Source organism: Lutra lutra, chromosome 18, assembly GCF_902655055.1.
Source record: "Lutra lutra chromosome 18, mLutLut1.2, whole genome shotgun sequence".
Taxonomy (NCBI): Eukaryota; Metazoa; Chordata; class Mammalia; order Carnivora; family Mustelidae; genus Lutra; species Lutra lutra.
This window is the reverse complement of record NC_062295.1, coordinates 1,834,643-1,853,458: the sequence shown is the minus strand read 5'-3', so window position 1 is coordinate 1,853,458 and position 18,816 is coordinate 1,834,643. Positions and strand designations below refer to the sequence as shown.

General features: G+C 58.3%; 1 protein-coding gene across 4 annotated transcripts in view; it reads left to right on the top strand.

The window, feature by feature from the left end:
* Positions 1 to 18,816, top strand: part of ABCA3 (ATP binding cassette subfamily A member 3) — a 38,690-nt gene that overhangs the window by 2,673 nt on the left and 17,201 nt on the right. For 2 of the 4 annotated variants that reach the window (XM_047713010.1, XM_047713013.1), the window contains exons 2-13: positions 3,692 to 3,900; positions 4,775 to 5,025; positions 5,644 to 5,739; positions 5,948 to 6,212; positions 7,261 to 7,388; positions 7,996 to 8,161; positions 9,892 to 10,151; positions 11,353 to 11,469; positions 11,656 to 11,776; positions 15,813 to 15,986; positions 17,445 to 17,626; positions 18,403 to 18,546. In XM_047713010.1, the coding sequence (XP_047568966.1) occupies positions 5,686 to 5,739; positions 5,948 to 6,212; positions 7,261 to 7,388; positions 7,996 to 8,161; positions 9,892 to 10,151; positions 11,353 to 11,469; positions 11,656 to 11,776; positions 15,813 to 15,986; positions 17,445 to 17,626; positions 18,403 to 18,546 (1,611 nt within the window). In that variant the 5' untranslated portion in view covers positions 3,692 to 3,900; positions 4,775 to 5,025; positions 5,644 to 5,685. Of the gene's footprint in view, positions 1 to 3,308; positions 3,328 to 3,691; positions 3,901 to 4,774; positions 5,026 to 5,579; positions 5,740 to 5,947; positions 6,213 to 7,260; positions 7,389 to 7,995; positions 8,162 to 9,891; positions 10,152 to 11,352; positions 11,470 to 11,655; positions 11,777 to 15,812; positions 15,987 to 17,444; positions 17,627 to 18,402; positions 18,547 to 18,816 lie in introns of those variants that run through there. The other 2 variants (XM_047713012.1, XM_047713011.1) reach the window with 2 other exon arrangements.

The following is an 18,816-nucleotide window of genomic DNA, read 5'->3' as shown; positions in this document are numbered from 1 at the left end:
AATACGTTGTCCACAAGCTTTGTGTGAGCTTTGTGCTATGTGTGAGAGTATTTGAGTTTGCACCCTCATACGTTTCATTTAGTTATTTATCAAATAAAGCCGTGTACTACCATCCCAAAGATCGTGGGCCCAGAAACACACACACACACACGGAGGACCTTTTAAAGGGACAAGAAGCGAAGTGAACACGGTCACTTTGTCCAGCGTATTACTGCCACTAGGTCAGCCATTAAAACACAGGCTGTTTTTATTTTTTTAAGTCGTCTGTATGCCCATCATGGGCTCAAACTCAACGTCCCCAGGAGCAAGAGTCACACACCCCAGTGACGGCGCCAACCGGGTGCCCATCCCGTATGCTGTTTTTCAAAGAAAGCCGTGTGAGCGAGCCTGGACCCCATTTATAAAGTCCCGGTGAACCCTGAGTCCTTGTCTGAAGGTCTGGTTCCGGGTTCTGGCAGTGTCGCGGGTAGACCGCACGACCCTCGTGAAGCCACACAGACTGTGCTGTGAGCCCAGGACTTGGCTTTCACTCACTCCCACTCGCCAGTCCCGAAAGGGCTCTTGCTGCTTGGGCGGGGGGTGGGGGTGCTAAGCGTTCAGGGGCTGCTGGTGCAGGTGGAGCGTCTGGCCTTGGGATGCTCTTGGCATGTGAGTGTGCGTGTGCGTGTGCCTGCCGATGGCGCTGCCCCCGGACTCCACACACCCCTTTTCATAAATGCTCTATTCCTAGCCCAGGGTATTTCGAAAAGCCGCAACTCTCACTCATTGCCACCTTTTCTTGAAGGCACAGAATTGAGTGTTTCAGCTTAAAAGATATGAGCTAGCGGACACGCAGCAGCAGTCCGTTGTCATGGAGAGAAAGGAAAAGGACCTCCAGATCTGGAACATTCGTTGAAAGAAAATACATATTTCCGTCCTAAGTTCCGAGTCCCAAGATGATCGGTGACCCCTCCTGTCACCAGGGGTATTCACAGTCACTTCCCAAATCCCTACGAAGCACCATAACGCTTCAGCCGTGATTTTGTGTGTTTTCATTCCACCTGAACATCCTGTCCTGCGTCCCGTGAAGTCCGGCATGCGTGCAAGGCTTAAACTCAACCAGCGGCCGAGGGCCACCTTCCCTGCCAGGGTGCGTGACCGCCAACAAGCCAGCAGGCGTGCCAGAGTCCCTCCTTACTGAATATCAGTAAAGCCAACTTCCCCCTCATTTCTGGAGAAAATGCTTCTGAGTGCCGTTTCTCACCATTCCTCTCCTCCAGCAGATGGTGTCGCGTAGCCCGCTTGGAGGCCAGGGGTGGGCCTCGCTGGCGGGCACCACGCTCTGTAAACGTGCTGCTTTCAGCCTGTGCTGTACAGCACGGACTGGTATTTTGACTTTGCCTGTGCAGAATCCACTGAAATAGACATTTTCACATGTTTCCTTTGCACCCCCCAAAAACTCCCTCCCCCGAAAGAAGAGATCATGTGCTGGGAAAACAAACCCCCCAAAAATCACCTGGAGAGCAGCATTACTGCCCCTGTGGAGGCCCTCCCCTTCTTGGCACAGCATCCAAGGCCTTGGTCGGCTTCCCTTTCTGGCTCATTCCCCGCTGCTCCCTGACCAGGTGCTCGGAACCACCAGCTCTTCCCTGCACATGCTCTTCACTGCCCCTCCCGGCCACCAGGACACTGGACATTGGTCTCCTGTGTCGCCCACTCCCCGGAGCCTTCCCAGAGCCTCCCCCGTGTCGTACGTGCGCGCGCACACACACATGCACACGCACACACGACTTCTGTCCTCTCCAGAACCTCACGCTGCCTCCTCTGGCTCAGGCTACAGCACTCACAGTACACGGACGTGTTCGCGGGCTGTGAGCATCTTGGGTTGGGCATGTTACGATTTCCATTTCCACACCGTCAGCACCTCTCGCACAGCAAGCACCGGGCAGGTGTCTGCGGGAGGAATCAATGCCTTTCTGTCTTGCGTGTCATAGAAGACCGCACATTCTACCCACAAGCGTTAAGTACTTATCTGGAGTGGACACAAGTGGACCTTTACTACCACTCACTGTTGTGGACTCCCCGGATCGATAAGGAAACGCTTTCCCAGCTGAACGGGGTCCTCACCAATCTCGGTCCTCAGGAAAAGCACCAAGGCCTGGCCAGCACCACCCGTAAGGCCCTGTCTCTATTCCACGCCCGTGGAAAGAGGGCAGAGCTGGGCTTGTCTGCCCCCGCATGACATGTGGAGGCCTGGCTTTGTGGAGACCCCTCATGTGGGACCATGGGGTTGTGGAGACCCCATGCCATCCTCCAGGCCCGGACAGACTCAGGAGTCCCTGGAAGGAGATGCACTGAGCTTGGGATGTGACCTAACAGGGTCACCTAACAGGGTGCGTACCCTGCACCGGACCCTATCCATGTCCACTTGCTGGCCTTGAGGCCTCCTTGGAGGCGACTTCTCTAGAAGCATTAACGCCCCTCTGTTCCTCATATGCTGAGACAAAACCCTGTTTGGTGTGGGCACAAGGACAGTGGACGACAGGTTCAAGCCAGTAATGAAAAAGCCACTGGTGGGGAAGTGGAGGTATCTGGGCTCTGAGCGTGTACCCCGGCGGCCGTGGGTGCTTCCCACTGGTACGATCCGTACCTCTTGAACTCATGGAAGTTACTGGAAAAGCCCTCATCGGAGGAATCCTGTGTGTCACCACAAGAGCTCCCCGAAACCAGCAGGCCACAGGCCACAGGATGCACTCAGTCTGGACCAGTTCAGTCGTTCACTTAAAAAGCAAACACTGAAACACTCCACACTTTGTGTAATGTTTAATATTTTAACACTGAGCAAACAAGCCTTTTAGGAGTGGTGGGGATTGGGGGGAAGCTTTCCCTTCCCTTCCTGGCTCTGTCCCTAAAGGAGTGAAGTGAGTCCTGGAGGGGAAGTCCTCAGCCGCTCCTGTGGGGCGGAGGCAGCGACTCCGCAAGTGGCCCCCGCCTGAGTGTTTGCCTTAGAGTAGGAGGCGCGGGGCTGGCTCTGCCTGGCGGTCATCCCCTCTTTTGCAGACCCTGGACCTCAATGTCAAGTGTTTTGAGGAACTTTCAACTTCCTGTCCTCATTGTACATTTGCTTTCATAACCACAAAGCTGTCTAGATTTTGTAATTCTGGGAATCGCCTTTGAATTCCTTTCTGCTCAAACAGAACAGATGCGGGGAAGGCGTGCAGGGGGACTTGGGCTGCAGCCTGGCACGCACGAGGCAGCCAACCGGGTGCTGGAAGGAGGCCGAGGAGTACCCCCGCAGGTGCCGGGGCGCAGGGAAGAGTTTCTCTTGTTCGTGTCTAACGTGACACGGTGGGAGTGACGCATACAGTTTTTTGAAGGTTTACTACTTTTTGGATGACACAGGGCTAGAAACGTGTCCTGGCTCGCGGCTTTCTTGCTGTGTGACTGGGGCCAGGTCCTTCCTCTTCCTTTCTTCGTGCTTAAGAGAGCGGTGATGGCAGAAGCCAGGGCTGGGTGAGCCTGTCTAACGGGAAAGCTCCTTATATTTCCACGTATCAGTTGGGAACAAAGACCCATCCCCTACAGTCTGTTTCCCTGCATCCGTATTTCTTTGTTGTCGGATCTGCTCTGTTTCAAGTAACACACTTGTGATCTGTTCACTTTCTAACTTGGTAAAAAGGTTTTTTTGTTTATTTTCCAAATTATGCTCTAGCGCCGTCCCTTTGCCCAGAGGTGCTGGGAGAGTCATGCCAGCGAGTCCCGGGCCCCTCCTGATGTCCCGTGAGGCATCCGTCACCCCGCTGCACTCAAGAGGCCCACAGGCCCCACCCCAGGGACCTGGTCACAGAACCGCCTCCTTTCGGCCAGTCCTGCCATAGCCCCAGAGGGAGACCACGGCCAGGAGCCTCTCCCAGGACCCAGGTCAGTGCATGGGTGCTACTTGGCCTCATAGGGACTCTGGGAACACAGTCTGTCTTTCTGTCCTCCCCACTCCTTGGGCCAGAGAGACAAGAGTAAGCACAGGGATGTATCCTTTCCTGGCCAGACTTTGCCAGAAGTCTGACCAGCAGTCTTATTTGAGCTGTGACCTTTTTATGTTTCCCTCTCAGGAGAGGAGGAAGGTTCACCCCGGCCAGGCCAGGGCACGTCGTGGGGATGGTGGGCCCAGCAGGAGGCACTGCCTTCCCCTCTTGGCTTGAACCACTTCTAGAAACCTTTTAAAAACCACAGGTCCTCGTGGGTCTTATTTCTTTTTATCCTTTTATTATATATGTGTGTGTTTATGAACTGTCCACAGCTGATTTTATGACACTTTATGCACCTTGTGAATTTTGGAAGAATTTGGAACATTTATTAAGTGGCTACTTAATAACGTTTCATTCTCCTTTAGCTTTAATCTCTTCACATTTTAAAAATGTGGTTAAGTACAAGCATATTTTAGGTTAATTTGTAAAAAACAGTTATGTTCTCTACGAGTATTCACTGAGTACCCTTTAACGCGAATTCTGAGCAACCGTCATCCGACAGGGACGGCCACATCTTTTCTAAAAAAGCAAGAGTTTAATTTTAAAAAGAGCTTCCGTGGAAATGACTTGTAACGCATTGGGGCCAAATGTAAAGTTGTTCTTTGGAAAAAATCGAAGAGCTCTCACTCAAGGCAGGTCCTCCTGGCCATGCAGTCGGCGTGCCTGTGTTCACTAAGGGTCGTGCTCCCTTGACCTGCCTGGTGGGCAGCGTGGGGCTGCTGAGCTCTGACCCTCCCAGGTGCATCACACAGGCTTCTCCCCGCTTGCAGGACCGTGAGCACCAGGGGACTCTCTCCACTCCCCGCCCCCCGACCCCGCGCCCTCGCCTCCGTGTGGTCGGGAACCAGCCGCTCTCGGGAGAGGGGCCCGCCACCTCCGCCACTCACGTGCCCACCCTGGGTGGGTGCGGCCCTGTCTGCTCCCAGCCTTCATGCCCTCAGCCTCAGGTACACGGTGCTGCCGTGTCCTGGGCGCCTTGGGGTCTTCCTGAACTCATTCAGACCACCTCCTTCTGCAGCAGGTGAGTGTCTCATGCACGCTGGGCTCTGTGTCTCTGCCAGGTTTAAACACAAGACCTCTACGTGACATGGGGCAGATTTCCTCTTGAGGAAAACGACCGCTGTCACGTGGAGGCCGCATACCATACCTCATGGTTAAAGCAGGAAAAACTGGTCCTGAGAGTTCTTGGTAGGAGAGCAAGGGCCATCGTTCCACCCATGTGTCTGCCTACCACGTCCTGTCCGTGGGTCAGCCCGGCTGGCAAGGGCCCCCTCCCGGGCCTCTCCTCCCCGCCCCTCAGCTCTCTGCCAGCCAAGTCTGCTTTCACCACGACCGTGGCCGTGGCCGGGGTGGCCAGTTGGTGGGGAGGGGCGATGCGCAGGGAGGAAGCACATTCATCCGGACCACAGGGGATGCCTGCGTGGGTTTACAGCAGTGTGAGTGCCCCGCCAGCAGCATGTGGCCCTTAGAGCCCGTCACTGAGGGTGCGTCTGGGGAGGAGGCGAGCCACTGCCTAGCAGCGCACTTCCTCCGTTGAGCGGACAGAGCCGATATGGTGTCTTTCTCTGGTGGCAGCCAGGAGGTGGGGACACGGGAGGAGGCCTTGTGTCTGAGGGGTGTCTCCCACCCCGGCCCCCAGGTGCACTGTGGCTGCCTTCCCAGCCTCCTGAGCAGCCCGAAGATGGCCGTGCTCCGGCAGCTAGGGCTCCTGCTCTGGAAGAACTACACAGTGCAGGTAGGCGCATGCCCCGGTGTGGCCGGGCCCCAGGAGTGGTGTCCCGAGGGCAGGTAGGCGTGCGCCCTGGAGTGGTGTCCCGAGGGCAGGTAGGCCCTGGTGTGGCTGGGTCCCAGGAAGGGCGTCCCGAGGGCGGGCCCAGAGCCCCCCCCCCCCCCCGACCCCGGCCTCGTGATCCCCGAGCCAGATCCTCCCCTTCCTCTTCCAGAAGCGCAAGGTCCTGGTGACCGTCCTGGAGCTCTTCCTGCCCTTGCTGTTCTCGGGGATCCTGATCTGGCTCCGCTTGAAGATCCAGTCGGAAAATGTGCCCAATGCCACCGTCTACCCCGGCCAGTCCATCCGGGAGCTGCCCCTGTTCTTTAGCTTCCCCCCGCCGGGTGATGCCTGGGAGCTCGCCTACATCCCGTCCCAGAGCGACGCCGTCAAGACCATCACGGAGATGGTGCGGAGGGCGCTGGTCATCAACATGAGAGGTGACGTGTGCTCGGGGTCCCGTCCTGTCCAGCTGTAGGGGAGTGAACCCGGGTGAGCGCTGGCGGCCAGACTCAGCATCTGCCCTTGTTGGCGGGCCACTCTTTTTTTTTTTTTTTTAAAGATTTTATTTATTTATTTGACAGACAGAGATCACAAGTAGGCAGAGAGGCAGGCAGAGAGAGAGGAAGAGCAGAGCAGAGATCCCAATGTGGGGCTCGATCCCAGGACCCTGAGATCATGACCCAGGCCGAAGGCAGAGGCTTTAACCCACTGAGCCACCCGGGCGCCCCTACCGGGTCACTCTTTATAAAATGGGACCAGGCTTGTGAGGGCCGAGTGGAGCCACGTGGGCGACCACCGGAGTGTCACGGGCTCTGGAGTTGCCCCCCAGTTCATGGTGGGGACAGCTCTGGAATTCCATGGGTCATCCCAGAACCCTTCCTGGGATGTGCTTTTGGGGGGACGGTTCTAGAAAAAGGCATTGGGAAGCACGTTGAGCGGGATGTCTGGTATACACAGCTCTCTGTCCCCTGGCCTCGCACTTTGCTTCCAGGATAAAAAGTGTTCGTGCTTTTTCCACCTCTTCTTTGGCATAGGCCACCTGTGGCCTGTTGAATGCCACGTGGCAAAGGCTCAGGGGAGGTTCTCCACCCTCGTGGAGCAATGACAGGAAAGCCCTTTACATGGTGTGGGGTCTGGTGATAGAGAAACCATGTGACATACGACATTAGTGTCCACTCCCAACTTCAAGGCACCCCACGTGGCCCAAGACAGAGGCCACCCGGTGCAGGGAGGCCAACCTGGAGGGTGTGGACCAGCCCTGCCCCCAGCTCTCCCCAGAAACCCCGCCCCCTGATGGCGGGTGCCTCCCGTCTCCTCAGCAGCCAGTCTCTCTGCCCACCTCCGCGAAAGCCTCCTGCACTCTGAAGACAAGGGTACAAAGCCCTAGAGAAACCTGGACATTTGCCGTCTTTTACTGCAAATGATGTGAAATGGCCTGATTTCCAAGTAGAATAGACGCTCGGGTAACTCTCGGCTCCCCCACAGCTCGCGGCTTTCCCTCCGAGAAGGACTTTGAGGACTACATCAGGTACGACAACCACTCCTCCAACGTGCTGGCCGCCGTGGTGTTCGAGCACACCTTCAACCACAGCGCAGAGCCCCTCCCACTGGCGGTGAGGACCCCCCCACAGAACCCCTCCTCTCCCCATCCCCTCGGCCCACCTGCAGGGCAATGCCTGGCTTGGCTGCGGGGCCCACATCGCCGGCTGGGTCCCCACGAAGGGTGCCCTGCTGCCGCTCTAGCCCGTCGGGCCCATGCCGCTGGGAAAGCCAGGAGAAGGCAGCCAGCCGCCCACTGCAGACTGTGCGCTGTCAGGTGGGCAGAGGGGAAGGGAGCGGACTCCAGCAGTAGAATTTCAGTGATTTAATACACAAGAAATATTCTTGCCTAATGCCATCAAGACCAGGAAACAGCGCAGCTCCTCTAGCATCATTCTGGGGACCCTCCCCTGGTGATCAGGGACACCTCGGGCACAGAGTTCCTGGAGGTGGATGGCAAGATGGGGCTGGCGAGAACACCCCGGGGACGCACCGCGGGGCTCCCTGTCCCCGCCCAGGGCAGGGCTGTCTGTGTGATGCTCCAGGACCCCGTGGACCTTGTGGGGGGTTGCGGGGGTGGGGAGGTCACGGTGACAAGCCCCTAACCTGTCTCACCTGACACAACGTTTGCTTCTCTGTCTGGAGCTCTCAGGTCAGGCGGTTTTCTCTTTGTTCCTGTAGGTGAAGTACCACTTACGGTTCAGCTACACACGGAGGAACTACATGTGGACCGAAACAGGCTCCTTTTTCCTGAAAGAGACAGAGGGGTGGCACACCACTTCGCTCTTCCCACTTTTCCCAAACCCAGGACCAAGGGAGCCAGCGGCCCCCGACGGTGGAGAACCTGGTGAGAAGCCGCGGCCGTGCCCCCGGCGTGGGCTGCTGACCGGGGACAGTCACGGGGAAGCCCCACCTTGCTTCTCTTCGCAGAAGTATCTCTTTAGGGCTGTTTGGTCTTCTTCCGTGTCGAGGGAAAGCTGGCTCTGACGGGTTAAAACACTCCCAAGTCCGCAGAGGCACTTCCCTGCCTCCCAAGGACGTGTGGTCCCAAAGGAAACCTGCGTCTCAGTCTCAGAGAGGCTGCAGTTGGCGTCGCGTCTGTGGGGTCGGCCTCACACCTCCCTTCCCTCCCTGGCCTTGGCTGTGTGCACTCGTACAGGCTTCGGGAGCTCCGTGGTCCTGGAGCAGTTGTCCGGGGTCTGACTGCGTGAGCGGGCGCTGACAGAAGCTGGCTCCTGGCTAGCTGTGCCCCTCAGCGAGCGTGTTGGTCTGTCCCATGAGGCCTGGGCAGGCAGCGGCATGTGCATCTCCTCCAAAGCCCGGCTGCCCTTCTGGGACGGAGCTGGGGGTGAGCAGGGCCCCCTCCGTGGGTCCCGGACGGCAGCAGGTTGTTACGGAGAATACGGGATCCCACCACCTGCAGGAAGTAGAGTATGTTTGTGTTTTGGTGGAAAGAACCAGGAATGTCCTGAGACGAAGCGCCAGGAGGCCAGGCTGGCCGGCAGGAGGAAGGGAGGCGGGGGCCAGTGTTTAGAGACCGTGGCCGGTGCCTGGGGCCCACAGCAGGAGAGATCACCCGCCTGTTCGTGAGGACCCTTTCGCTAGGTACAAATTCGAAATTTGCCTAAAAAGGAAAACCAAGTAGGAGCCTAAGGAAAATGTTCCAGCCGATGACCAGGGTCCACGTCTTTTTATGTGGAGGACTCATTAGTCCATACCAGTTTGAAGCACACACAGAGGGCCTGAGCCATGGCGGAGACGCAGGCCAGACACACGGCACATGCTTGGCAGCCACCGCTGATGCAGCCGTAAACGTCTGGAACCTGAGGGAGCCGTGGTCGCCCCTGTGTTGAGGTGGGGGGCCGTACTGCTTCTCTCTTCTAGGGGCTGGGACACAGCCTGCTGGCCTTTCTGTGTTAGAGATGTTGTATATCTTAAAGGTCCCTGTATTTTATGAACAAGGGTGCCTGTGCCCGTGTGCCCGTCTGTCCTCTGCTCGCCTGAGGCTGTGCCCACTCCTTCCTCAGGCTCCCCGCGGCAGGCTGGGCTCTGGACTGGGATCCTCGCCCCCAGTCGGTCACTCCTCCCAGGCCCGTCTCACTGGCAGAGTTTTGTTACAGGGCACGTGGCAGGGGCGTCAGAAAGGGCCAGCACAGAGAGCGCAGCAGCTCACAGCTCTGAGTACTGGCCTTTGGACTGTGATGCCTGCCTCCCTTCAAGGCGCTAGCGCCGGGGGATGGACGTAAGGCTGCTACTTAGCGGGCCTCGGGATAGTGGGTTACTGTTGAGTATCCTGGGGGGCTCGACGTCATCACCGAGGTCCTCCAAAGTGGACGAGGGATGCAGAAGAGAGGGCCGGACAGATGCTGCCTGGCTGGCCTTGGGGGTGCGGGAGGAGGCCGTGAGTCGGAGATGAAGATGACCCCTACAAGCCAGAAGACCAGGGTGCCCAGGCGGGCGCTAGGTGGTGTCGCTCCGTGGCCCCGAGCACCACGGAGACCCGGTACGGCTCAGGACGCGTGGCCGTGTGAACGAGCCACACCCCTGACGTGGCTTTTCCCCTGGGCCCGCGCTCAGGGTACATCCGCGAGGGCTTCCTGGCCGTGCAGCACGCGGTGGACCGGGCCATCATGCAGTACCACGCCAACGCCTCCGCGCGCCAGCTGCTCGAGAAGCTCACCGTGACCGCGAAGAGGTTCCCCTACCCGCCCTTCATCTCGGACCCCTTCCTGGCGGCCGTCCAGTACCAACTGCCGCTGCTGCTCGTGCTCAGCTTCACCTACACGTCGCTCACTGCCATCCGGGCCGTCGTGCGGGAGAAGGAGACGAAGCTCAAGGTAGCTGTGCCCGGGGGGCGGGGCATGGGGGCAGGCCGTGGCCGGGGCACCGAGCCACTCATGTAGCCGGCCGCGGAGTGAACGCCCACCGTGGCGCCGGCGATCCCGGGGCTTCTGGGAACTCAAGCCCGGTACACCCAGGCCCTTCACACCTCGCTTAAGCAGCCGTGTGTGGGCAGCGCGCTAGGGCCTGACACGCTGAAACAACCACGGCTCGGATGTGCTGGGTCAAGCAAGAGACAGCATTGAACTAATTTCGGTGGTTCATTAACATTTTGGCTGCAGCCAGTATAAGACACTAAATTATATGCCTACTCATCCAATTTCTGCGGAACACAGCCACCCCCGAGGCCAGACGCTTTAGGGGGCGGCCACACAGAAGGCCCGTTCACACTGCACGGGGTGAGCACAGCCGTGGGTCCGCACCGCCAGGCCCAGGGGGACGGGGGTTAAGGGGTGTGGAAGGGGTCCTTGCCTTAACCGAGCACAGCTGTGCGGTAGCGTCACCTGTAAGCTCACGCTGGCAGTGCTGCTGAAATGACCCAGATTTTATCTGAAGTTCCTCTGGCAGCAGCCACGACACTTAGAATGTTCTTGGAGGTACCACATCTGTGATAACGAGGGCTTGTAAGCTGCGGCAAGCCGGGGGCCGGGAGAGGGGCTGGGAGAGGGGACGGGGTGCCGGCTGTGTGGGCGCTGGGCATGACGGCGGCGCAGTGTGACGTGGATACAGTTGGCAGGAGATGTGAAATGGCTCAGAAGCAAACATTTATGCCCACAGATTCGCGGGTAAAACCAACGTAGCAGATGTTGGGTGGTGGTTGAATCCGAGTGGAGGGCGGGAGCGCGCGGGGTGAGGGGCGAGGTGGGCTCGTCCTGCTGGGAGCTGGAAGGCCGGCCCAGGCGGCAACACCTAAGACCAGGGAGACAGAAGAGGAGGGCAAGGGATGATGGCACAGGTGGACTGCATCTTCTGCCTGGCACGTGCTGAGCCTGTGTCCCAGGCTGTCCCGCTGTCGTTCCCTCCTGGCCCACGGGTGACACCGGGCATCCGTACACACGCACAGGCTCCAGACCGCAGCAGCAGGCGTGTCGGAGCACGTGCGTGTGGCCCCGTCGCCAGGAGTGCGTGCGCGTCGGAGCCCGTGCATGTGGCCCTGTCCCCGGTGTGGCCCTGTCCCCACGGTGGCCCTCTCCCCAGGAGTACATGCGCATGATGGGGCTCAGCAGCTGGCTGCACTGGAGCGCCTGGTTCCTCCTCTTCTTCCTCTTCCTCCTCGTGGCCGTCTCCTTCGTGACCCTCCTCTTCTGTGTCCAGGTGAGTGTGGCCTCGTGGTGGTCGCGTGGACGGGAGAGCCAGAGGCGCCACAGCACCCCGGGCAACCCCAGCCTCGGCTCAGGGCTTTCAGGGTGCATCGGCCCTTCTCCCACCCTTGCTGGTTTTGTTGGAGACCGGCGACCTTTAAGGTGTCTGGGTCTTGTCCCTGCCTCCCGGGCCATGCAGGTGAAGAAGGGCGTGGCGGTGCTCACCCACAGCGACCCCTCACTGGTGCTGGTCTTCCTGCTGTGCTTTGCCACCTCCTCCATCTCCTTCAGCTTCATGGTCAGCACATTCTTCAGCAAAGGTGAGCCCGCCCACCCCCAGGACAGGGGCACCCCAGGGACCCCCAGCCCAGGAAACCTGGCGGGTTCTTTCCGGTGGGCTGGAGGGGGCTGTGCTCTGACTTGGCCCGCGGGATGGCGCAGGCCTGAGTCCTTCTCCCGAAGCTGAAGCTCGGGGAGCTGTTCCTCCTGTTCTGTGCGTGTCCAGAGCCGTCCTAGCCTTGCTCTCCCACCTGCAAATTTGCGGAGCGCTGGGGAGGCCGTCTTCGGTGGGCGTGTCCCCGCGGTGGGCGTGTCTCCGTACGTGGGCGTGTCTCCGCAGATGGGCGTGTCCCTGCAACTCGGACACCGTGGCCACAGGTGCGCCCCCCACCCCAATGGAGTGTGCTCTTCCCTCTTTTACCAGCGGTGTCCGAGGGCTCAGGTCTTGTTTGGTTCCGCACGATTTCGCTCCCACGTCCACCAGACTCTGTGTTCCACCATCTCCACACTGTCTTCTTCTAGACTCAGCTGGAGCCTCTGGCTCTGTCCTGCGTCGTCTTTCTTTCTCTGTGGCAGCAGCACACACAGAGCAGTGGGCCACCGTCATTGTCCTTGAGCACACAGTTGAGTGTCAGCAAGCGTGCCCACAGGGTGGTGTGACCGTGCCCACCCCCACCCCAGAACTCTAATGTCTTCCCAGACGGAAGGTGTGTCCCCCTAAACACCGACTCCCCATCCCACCGCGGCCCTGGTACCCACCGTCCACCTTCTGTCTCTGTGGCTATGCTAAAGAGCTAGCACGAGTGGACTCCCACAGTGCGCGTCCCTTCGTGGCTGGCTTCTCTCGCTGAGCCTGCTGTCCTCATGGTTCATCCCCATCATCGCGGGGTTCCTCCTGCTGTGTGGATGGGGCGCTTGTGCTCGTCCTCCCACCTCTCCACACACGCACGCGTGCACAGCTCAGCGCCTGGAGTCATGCTGCTGTGAACACGAGCGTGCCGGCACGACCTTGAGACCCTCCAGTCCGGTGTGGGGGTACCCAGAAGTGGCATGGCTGGGTCATGTGCTGGCCCTGTATTTACTGTCTGAGGAGCTACCAGGCTGCTTCCACTTTACATTCCCTCCCGGAGCGCATGTTGGCTCCGCTCCCTCGCCGCTGCGCTCCTCAAGTCCTGGTTTGGGGCCGAGCTCAGATAGCAGCCATCCTGGTGGGCGTGAGGCAGTGTCTGTCCTTCATGTCTCCCAGCCTCTCCTTCATATTCACAGAAGTCTTTGCGCTGAGTCCGCGTGACTTCCTCACGGCTGTCTTCCAGCTCCCTGGTTGTCTCGTTGACCGTGTATGTTCTAGAATGTTCTAGAATCTACCGACCCATCCTTTCTCAGGCCGTATTTTTCTTTTGTCGGATATTTAGCTGATTCTTGTACGCATCCACTTACTCTTGTTCCCTCATCCATTTTTGGGGGAAAACATCCCCCTTTTTTTGGTGGAAGCTCTTCACGTGTTCCTACATCCATGACTCCCTGATCCTGCAGTCCTGGGTTTCCTGTCACATGCCTCTCCTCGGAGGACTCTGGACATGTGGCCCATCCCCAGATTGCAAGCCCAGCTGAGGCTTCTCTCCTGACACTCACACTCACACACAGCTTCCCTGAGATGCTCGGCGTGCACACACCCAGCTGTGCCCACCACCACTTCCTGACCTTTTCCCCAGAAGCCGAAATGACCCGGAGCACCCGGTCTTTCCTGCCACTCTCGCCAAAACACCTTGGGATCATCCCTGACATCCTTCTCTCTCTCACGTTCTACACCATGTCGGATCAGACCTGCAGCTCATGTCCCCACCACCTCCACTGCCCCACCCAGCCACTGTCACTGGCTGGGTTCACGGTGGTGGCTTTGACCTCTCAGTGTCTGCCCTTGCCACGCTTCAGCTCTGGGCACAGTCAGTAGTGTGCGCCTCCAGAGCCTGGCACTCTTCCGCTCAATCCTTCCCCTGACCTTCGGTCTCACTCGGAAGGAACGGAGGGAATGGTACAGCCTTCACCTGTGGCCCTGCCCAGCCCCCTTGCTCTAGGCTGGCCACACCCCCTTCTAGAGCTCTCTCCTCTCCCAGGTCAGAGGTTTCCACAGTGCAGTCCATAGACTCCTGGGGATCTGCAAGGTCCTTAGGGGGGTTCGCAAAGTACACACTATTTTTCTAAGAATACCCAGATGTTGTTTGCCTTTTCTACCAGATTGATGTGTGCATGGACTGGCCCAGAAGCAAAGGCAGGTAAGACTGTGGGCTCTGAGCACCAGTTAAGACAGGCCCCAAGCTGCACTGGGAGCCATCCCCGCACACACTCCAGAAAGCCAACAACAAACAAGTATCCATGTCACTCAGAAATGTCCTTGATGAGCAGCAAAAATTTATTGATTTTATTAAATCTTGACCCTTAAAGCATACTTTTCAAACGTTCCGTGGGATGAAACGGGAGGATCACGTAACGTGCTTGATTGCGTACTCAAGGGCGAAGATTGTCTTGAGGAAGAGCTTGTGTGCCCTGACCAAGTTGTCAGCTAAACTAGCCACTTCCCTCCTGGGACAGCATTTCACTCAAAAGTACAAGCCTCGGACTATAATTACTAACATCTGAGTGTCTGGCAGGCACATTTCTCAAACGTGAGCTGTCTTTTAAGAGCACCTGACAGTATCTGATGTCAATTGTGAAATCCTAGCTTTCAAGCAAAAAACAGGATTTTACGAACTCGAGCCTAACGTGAGCTCGACAGCGACCCAGTACTTAGCCTCTTAGGAGACTGGAGCTCATATCAGCCAACGTGATATTTCCGTGTGTATGATAAATCTTGTCCGCTCTGGGAGGGTCTGCAGAGTCAACAAGGTACGTTCCGCACGACCGACACAGCACACGATGAGATCATGTCCAAGGAGTAGCCCTTTCGAAGCGCAAAGCAGACTGGCAGATTCGCACGTGGCAGAGTGAGAGGTTCCTGGGTCGGCCTGGGTCCCCGCGGCACCCGGCCTTTACGAGACGACCGCCTGGGGCGCGGTGCTTGAGTGATTCTGTATCGAGGGGGAAGACCCATGAGTGTCTGAGAAGGCTGTCAACGTGCCTGTCCCTTGTCCAGCTGCGAACACGTGTGCAGCCCCAAACAGCATACCACGACAGGGCGTCCACAGAGCAGCCGTGATCCCTTAAACCAGGCGCTGCGGAGGCCTGTGGAAACCGAGCACAAGGCCACTCTCCTCGCTAAGTTGCCGGACATAGAGTTGACTCTCGTGAAAATACTTATGTTAACTTAAAGTGGCTTTGTTGTTCTGAAAACTCTTTACATTTTCTTAGTACTGGGTTGCTGTACGGTAAGAACCAGTGTGTGTGTGTGTGTGCGCGCGTGACCCACACCAGTACATGGTCTCTGATGTCCTCAATCCCTTCTAAGGCCATAGAGGGGTCGTAAGCCCAGAGCACCTGAGGGCTGCCAGCACAGACCACAGCCAGGCCGTTCTCCCCAACTCACCCATCACACCTTTCCCACGCATCACCTTCCCATCAGAGCTGTCCTTGGCCCGCTGGCTCCTGTCACAGCCCCAGCCCAGGGGATGCCTGGCCCCTGTCTGTGCCTTGTTACTCTGCCCGGGACTGTCCCTACCCGGCACACTCTGTTCTGCTCTGTTACCCTCTGTGTCCTTGGTGGCTTGCAAGCTCTGGGAGGGGAGGGGCTCGTGTGTGTGGTTGTGACAGACGCCCCGGTGCCGGCCACAGGACCTGTCTGTGGAACGGATGAGTGAGAGCAGACGGACCGGGTGAGAAGCAGGCCTGGCTGGGCTGGGCTGTGTCCGAGGTGCGTTGTCAGGGCAAAGTCTGCAGGAGAGGGCTGGGGACTTCCGTGTGGGGGTCGCCTGGGTGGGGAGGGCGTACGGCCCCAGGTGAGGTCAGGGTCCCTGCAGAGCATGCACGTGACAAGAGGAGAGGCCAAGCCTGGGTTCCACCAGCCTTGGGGCTCACATCCCCACGCAATGGCGGATGCCGGGCGCTCCCCCGCGCTCAGCACACTTCTCTTCTTTCCATACGTAGCTAATATGGCAGCCGCCATAGGGGGCTTCCTCTACTTCTTCACCTACATCCCGTACTTCTTCGTTGCTCCCCGATACAACTGGATGACTCTCAGCCAAAAGCTGCTCTCCTGTCTCCTGTCCAACGTTGCCATGGCGATGGGAGCCCAGCTCATAGGGAAATTTGAAGCGAAAGGTGAGTCTTCCTTCTGATGAGCGGCCCTCGCCGACTGAGCTACAAGGGAGCGTGCTCAGGGCTGTCTCTAGCACGTGGCTCCAGGACAGCTCACAGAGCGGGGCAGGGGACGGCAGGGGACGGCAGGCGCTCTGCGATGGGGAGGCTCCTGCCTCCACAGATGGGAGGTGCGGCAGGAGCCCCGGGAGAGGCAGCCCAGACCCGGACACTCAGAGGACAAAGCACTAACGTGCCCAGCGCGGCGATGGCCACCACTGGCCTTGAGCTCCTGCCCGGGAGCAGATGTGAGCACCTGTGTCCCGTGGGGGACCTGCTTAATACCTCAGTCAGCAAGCCACTGCCTGCGCCTGGGGTGCTCAGAACAGCGAGGCCCTGGCCCCAGAGTCTGCAGGTGCTGACCCGCCCCTGCCCTTGGTCAGATGCCGGAACGGGTGCCTCCCTGTGCAGTGAGTGAGAATCACAGCCCAGCACTGTTTTTGTGATTTTCATGAAATTTCCTGATTTCATTAAATATCACAGGGGTCGAATAAAACACGTCGCTGGTACATGGGCCACCTGCTCGGTTTCAAGGGTGGGGTCAAGCCTACTGCTCTAAAGGGTAGAGAGGCCTCCATGGGGAAGCCTGCCTGCTGGGGGGTGCTCTGGGGACGACCTCGGAGGGGCAGACGGGGCTGTCGCCGCCGAGAAGAGGCAGGAGGGTGAGCGTGAGCTTCTGTGTGGCCATGACATTGTGCTGGCCTCTCCTGTGTGGGGACGGACCTGCGCGTCTGCGGGCGCTGGGCCCTGTGCTGCCCGGCTTCTCTGTCTCGGGCTGCGTGATCTCATGGTCTTGTGTCTCATAGCCCTGGTTCTTGTGGTTTCCTAGCGTGGGTCTGTGGGAGGAGGAAGGTCGCGGATCCTCCGTGTGGCCTTTTCTTTCATTAGAGTTGTTTTCTCCCGTGGCAGTGTCTTCTCACACTTTGGCCTTTAACCGTCTGTGTCTCTGTGTTTAGCGGTGTGGGATAAATGCAGACGTTTTCAATGCACTGGGCCTTCCGGGGTTCAAACACTTTCATAAAAGCTTTTAATCAAGAACCTAACTGTAGGGCAGCTCTTGGTCTTCAAGACCAAGGCAAAACTTGAAAACAGGCAAACTTCTGGTGGCTTGAAAGTGACCAAGACCAAAGGACAGCTCCTTGGAGCCGACAGAGGGTAGCTGACCGTGCGGAGGCCGCAGGCCCCGTTTGGGCTGTGGTGTTCCCAATGCAAAGGAAGTCAAGACCTGTGGGGACCGGAAGTCGAGCTTTACTTGAGCCTCGAGTGCTTGTGATTTTTGGAAAGAGTTGTACTGAATATACACTATTCGCGTGGGACTTCCCCGAATCATGCACACGTATCCCTGTATCTGTGCGTGTGTATGCACGTACAGTGTACGTGCACACGCGTGGGTGAGTATGTGGGTCATGCTGTGTCTTTCAGGCGTGGGCGTCCAGTGGCGAGACCTCCTGAGTCCCGTCAACGTGGATGACAACTTCTCCTTCGGGCAAGTGCTGGGCATGCTGCTGCTGGACTCCATCCTCTACGGCCTGGTGACCTGGTATGTGGAGGCTGTGCTCCCAGGGGAGTTTGGCGTGCCCCAGCCCTGGTACTTCTTCGTCATGGTGAGTTCCACACACTGGCCACCTCTGGGGGGGAGGGGTGCCCTCTGCACGTGTTCCGGGCCCCTCTAGTCCCTGGCACGTGACCCCGTCCCACGTACGGTCAGTGAGCCGTGTGTCCCCGAAGGCCCTGAGGCCCGCCCCGAGCCGAGAGGAGCACTGCACTCCAGGTATGCAAGGAGGGCTCATGCTGCTGTCTCGGGGCCAGCACGCCCCGCGCCCGGCCTCCTCTCAGACAAACATGCCCCTGGCTTTTCTGCCCACAAAGTAAACATGATCCCCGCACAATCCCATCACCAGAGATGAACTGGGCTGACCCTGTTTGGATTGCTTTTCTGCACACGTGCGTATCACACACATACGCTTGTGTCTGTAGAAAGGGATCATGCTATAAAGATGTCTGGAACTTATCTTTTTCTTTTTAACCTGATTTAGCTCTCTTAACGATAAATGTATTGATCTGTTTTTAAATATACTTTTAGATTTTTACCTGTATGCATTTGTGAGTTTTATTTTTTTTGGATTACGTTGTCTGTCCTCTGGGGAAGGCTGCCAGGGACCGTGTGCCCAGACGCAGGTCAGGAAAGGGGCTCTGAGCCTCCCCAGGATAGAGGAGGGAGGAGCCCTGTGCCCCTGGGGCCGCTCTGTGGCCTTGGCCTCGCCGTACAGAGGACCGCGACCGTCTGTATTCAGCGTGTCGGTGAAGGTTTGGCTTTCATCACACACAAAATGAGCCAGCCAGAATCGGCTGCTCATCACAGGTCTGATTTCCATCCTAGCCCTCATACTGGTGCGGGCACCCGCGGACGGTTTTGGGAAAAGAAGAGGAAGATGATGACCCAGAGAAGGTGCTCAGAACCGAGTACTTTGAGGCGGAGCCAGAGGACCTGGTAGCTGGGATCAAGATCAAGCATGTGACCAAGGTGCCACCCCCTGTGGACTGGGCAGGGACGGGGACCTCGTGCCACAGGGCGTGACACCTGCCACCTTGTCTTGGGCTGTCTCCAAGCCGGTGACCATCCCCCAGGCCATGTTGTCCCCAGGACCCCCGTGGCTGCCCTCTGACCAGCTCTCCGGGCACCAGCCACTCTGTAGGCTCCATCCCCAGGCCCCGGGGGACTCAGGCTTGAGTCAGCAAACGCTAGCTGTGCTCACTGCACGGGGATAGACACTGGGGACCTGCCTGGGTCAGA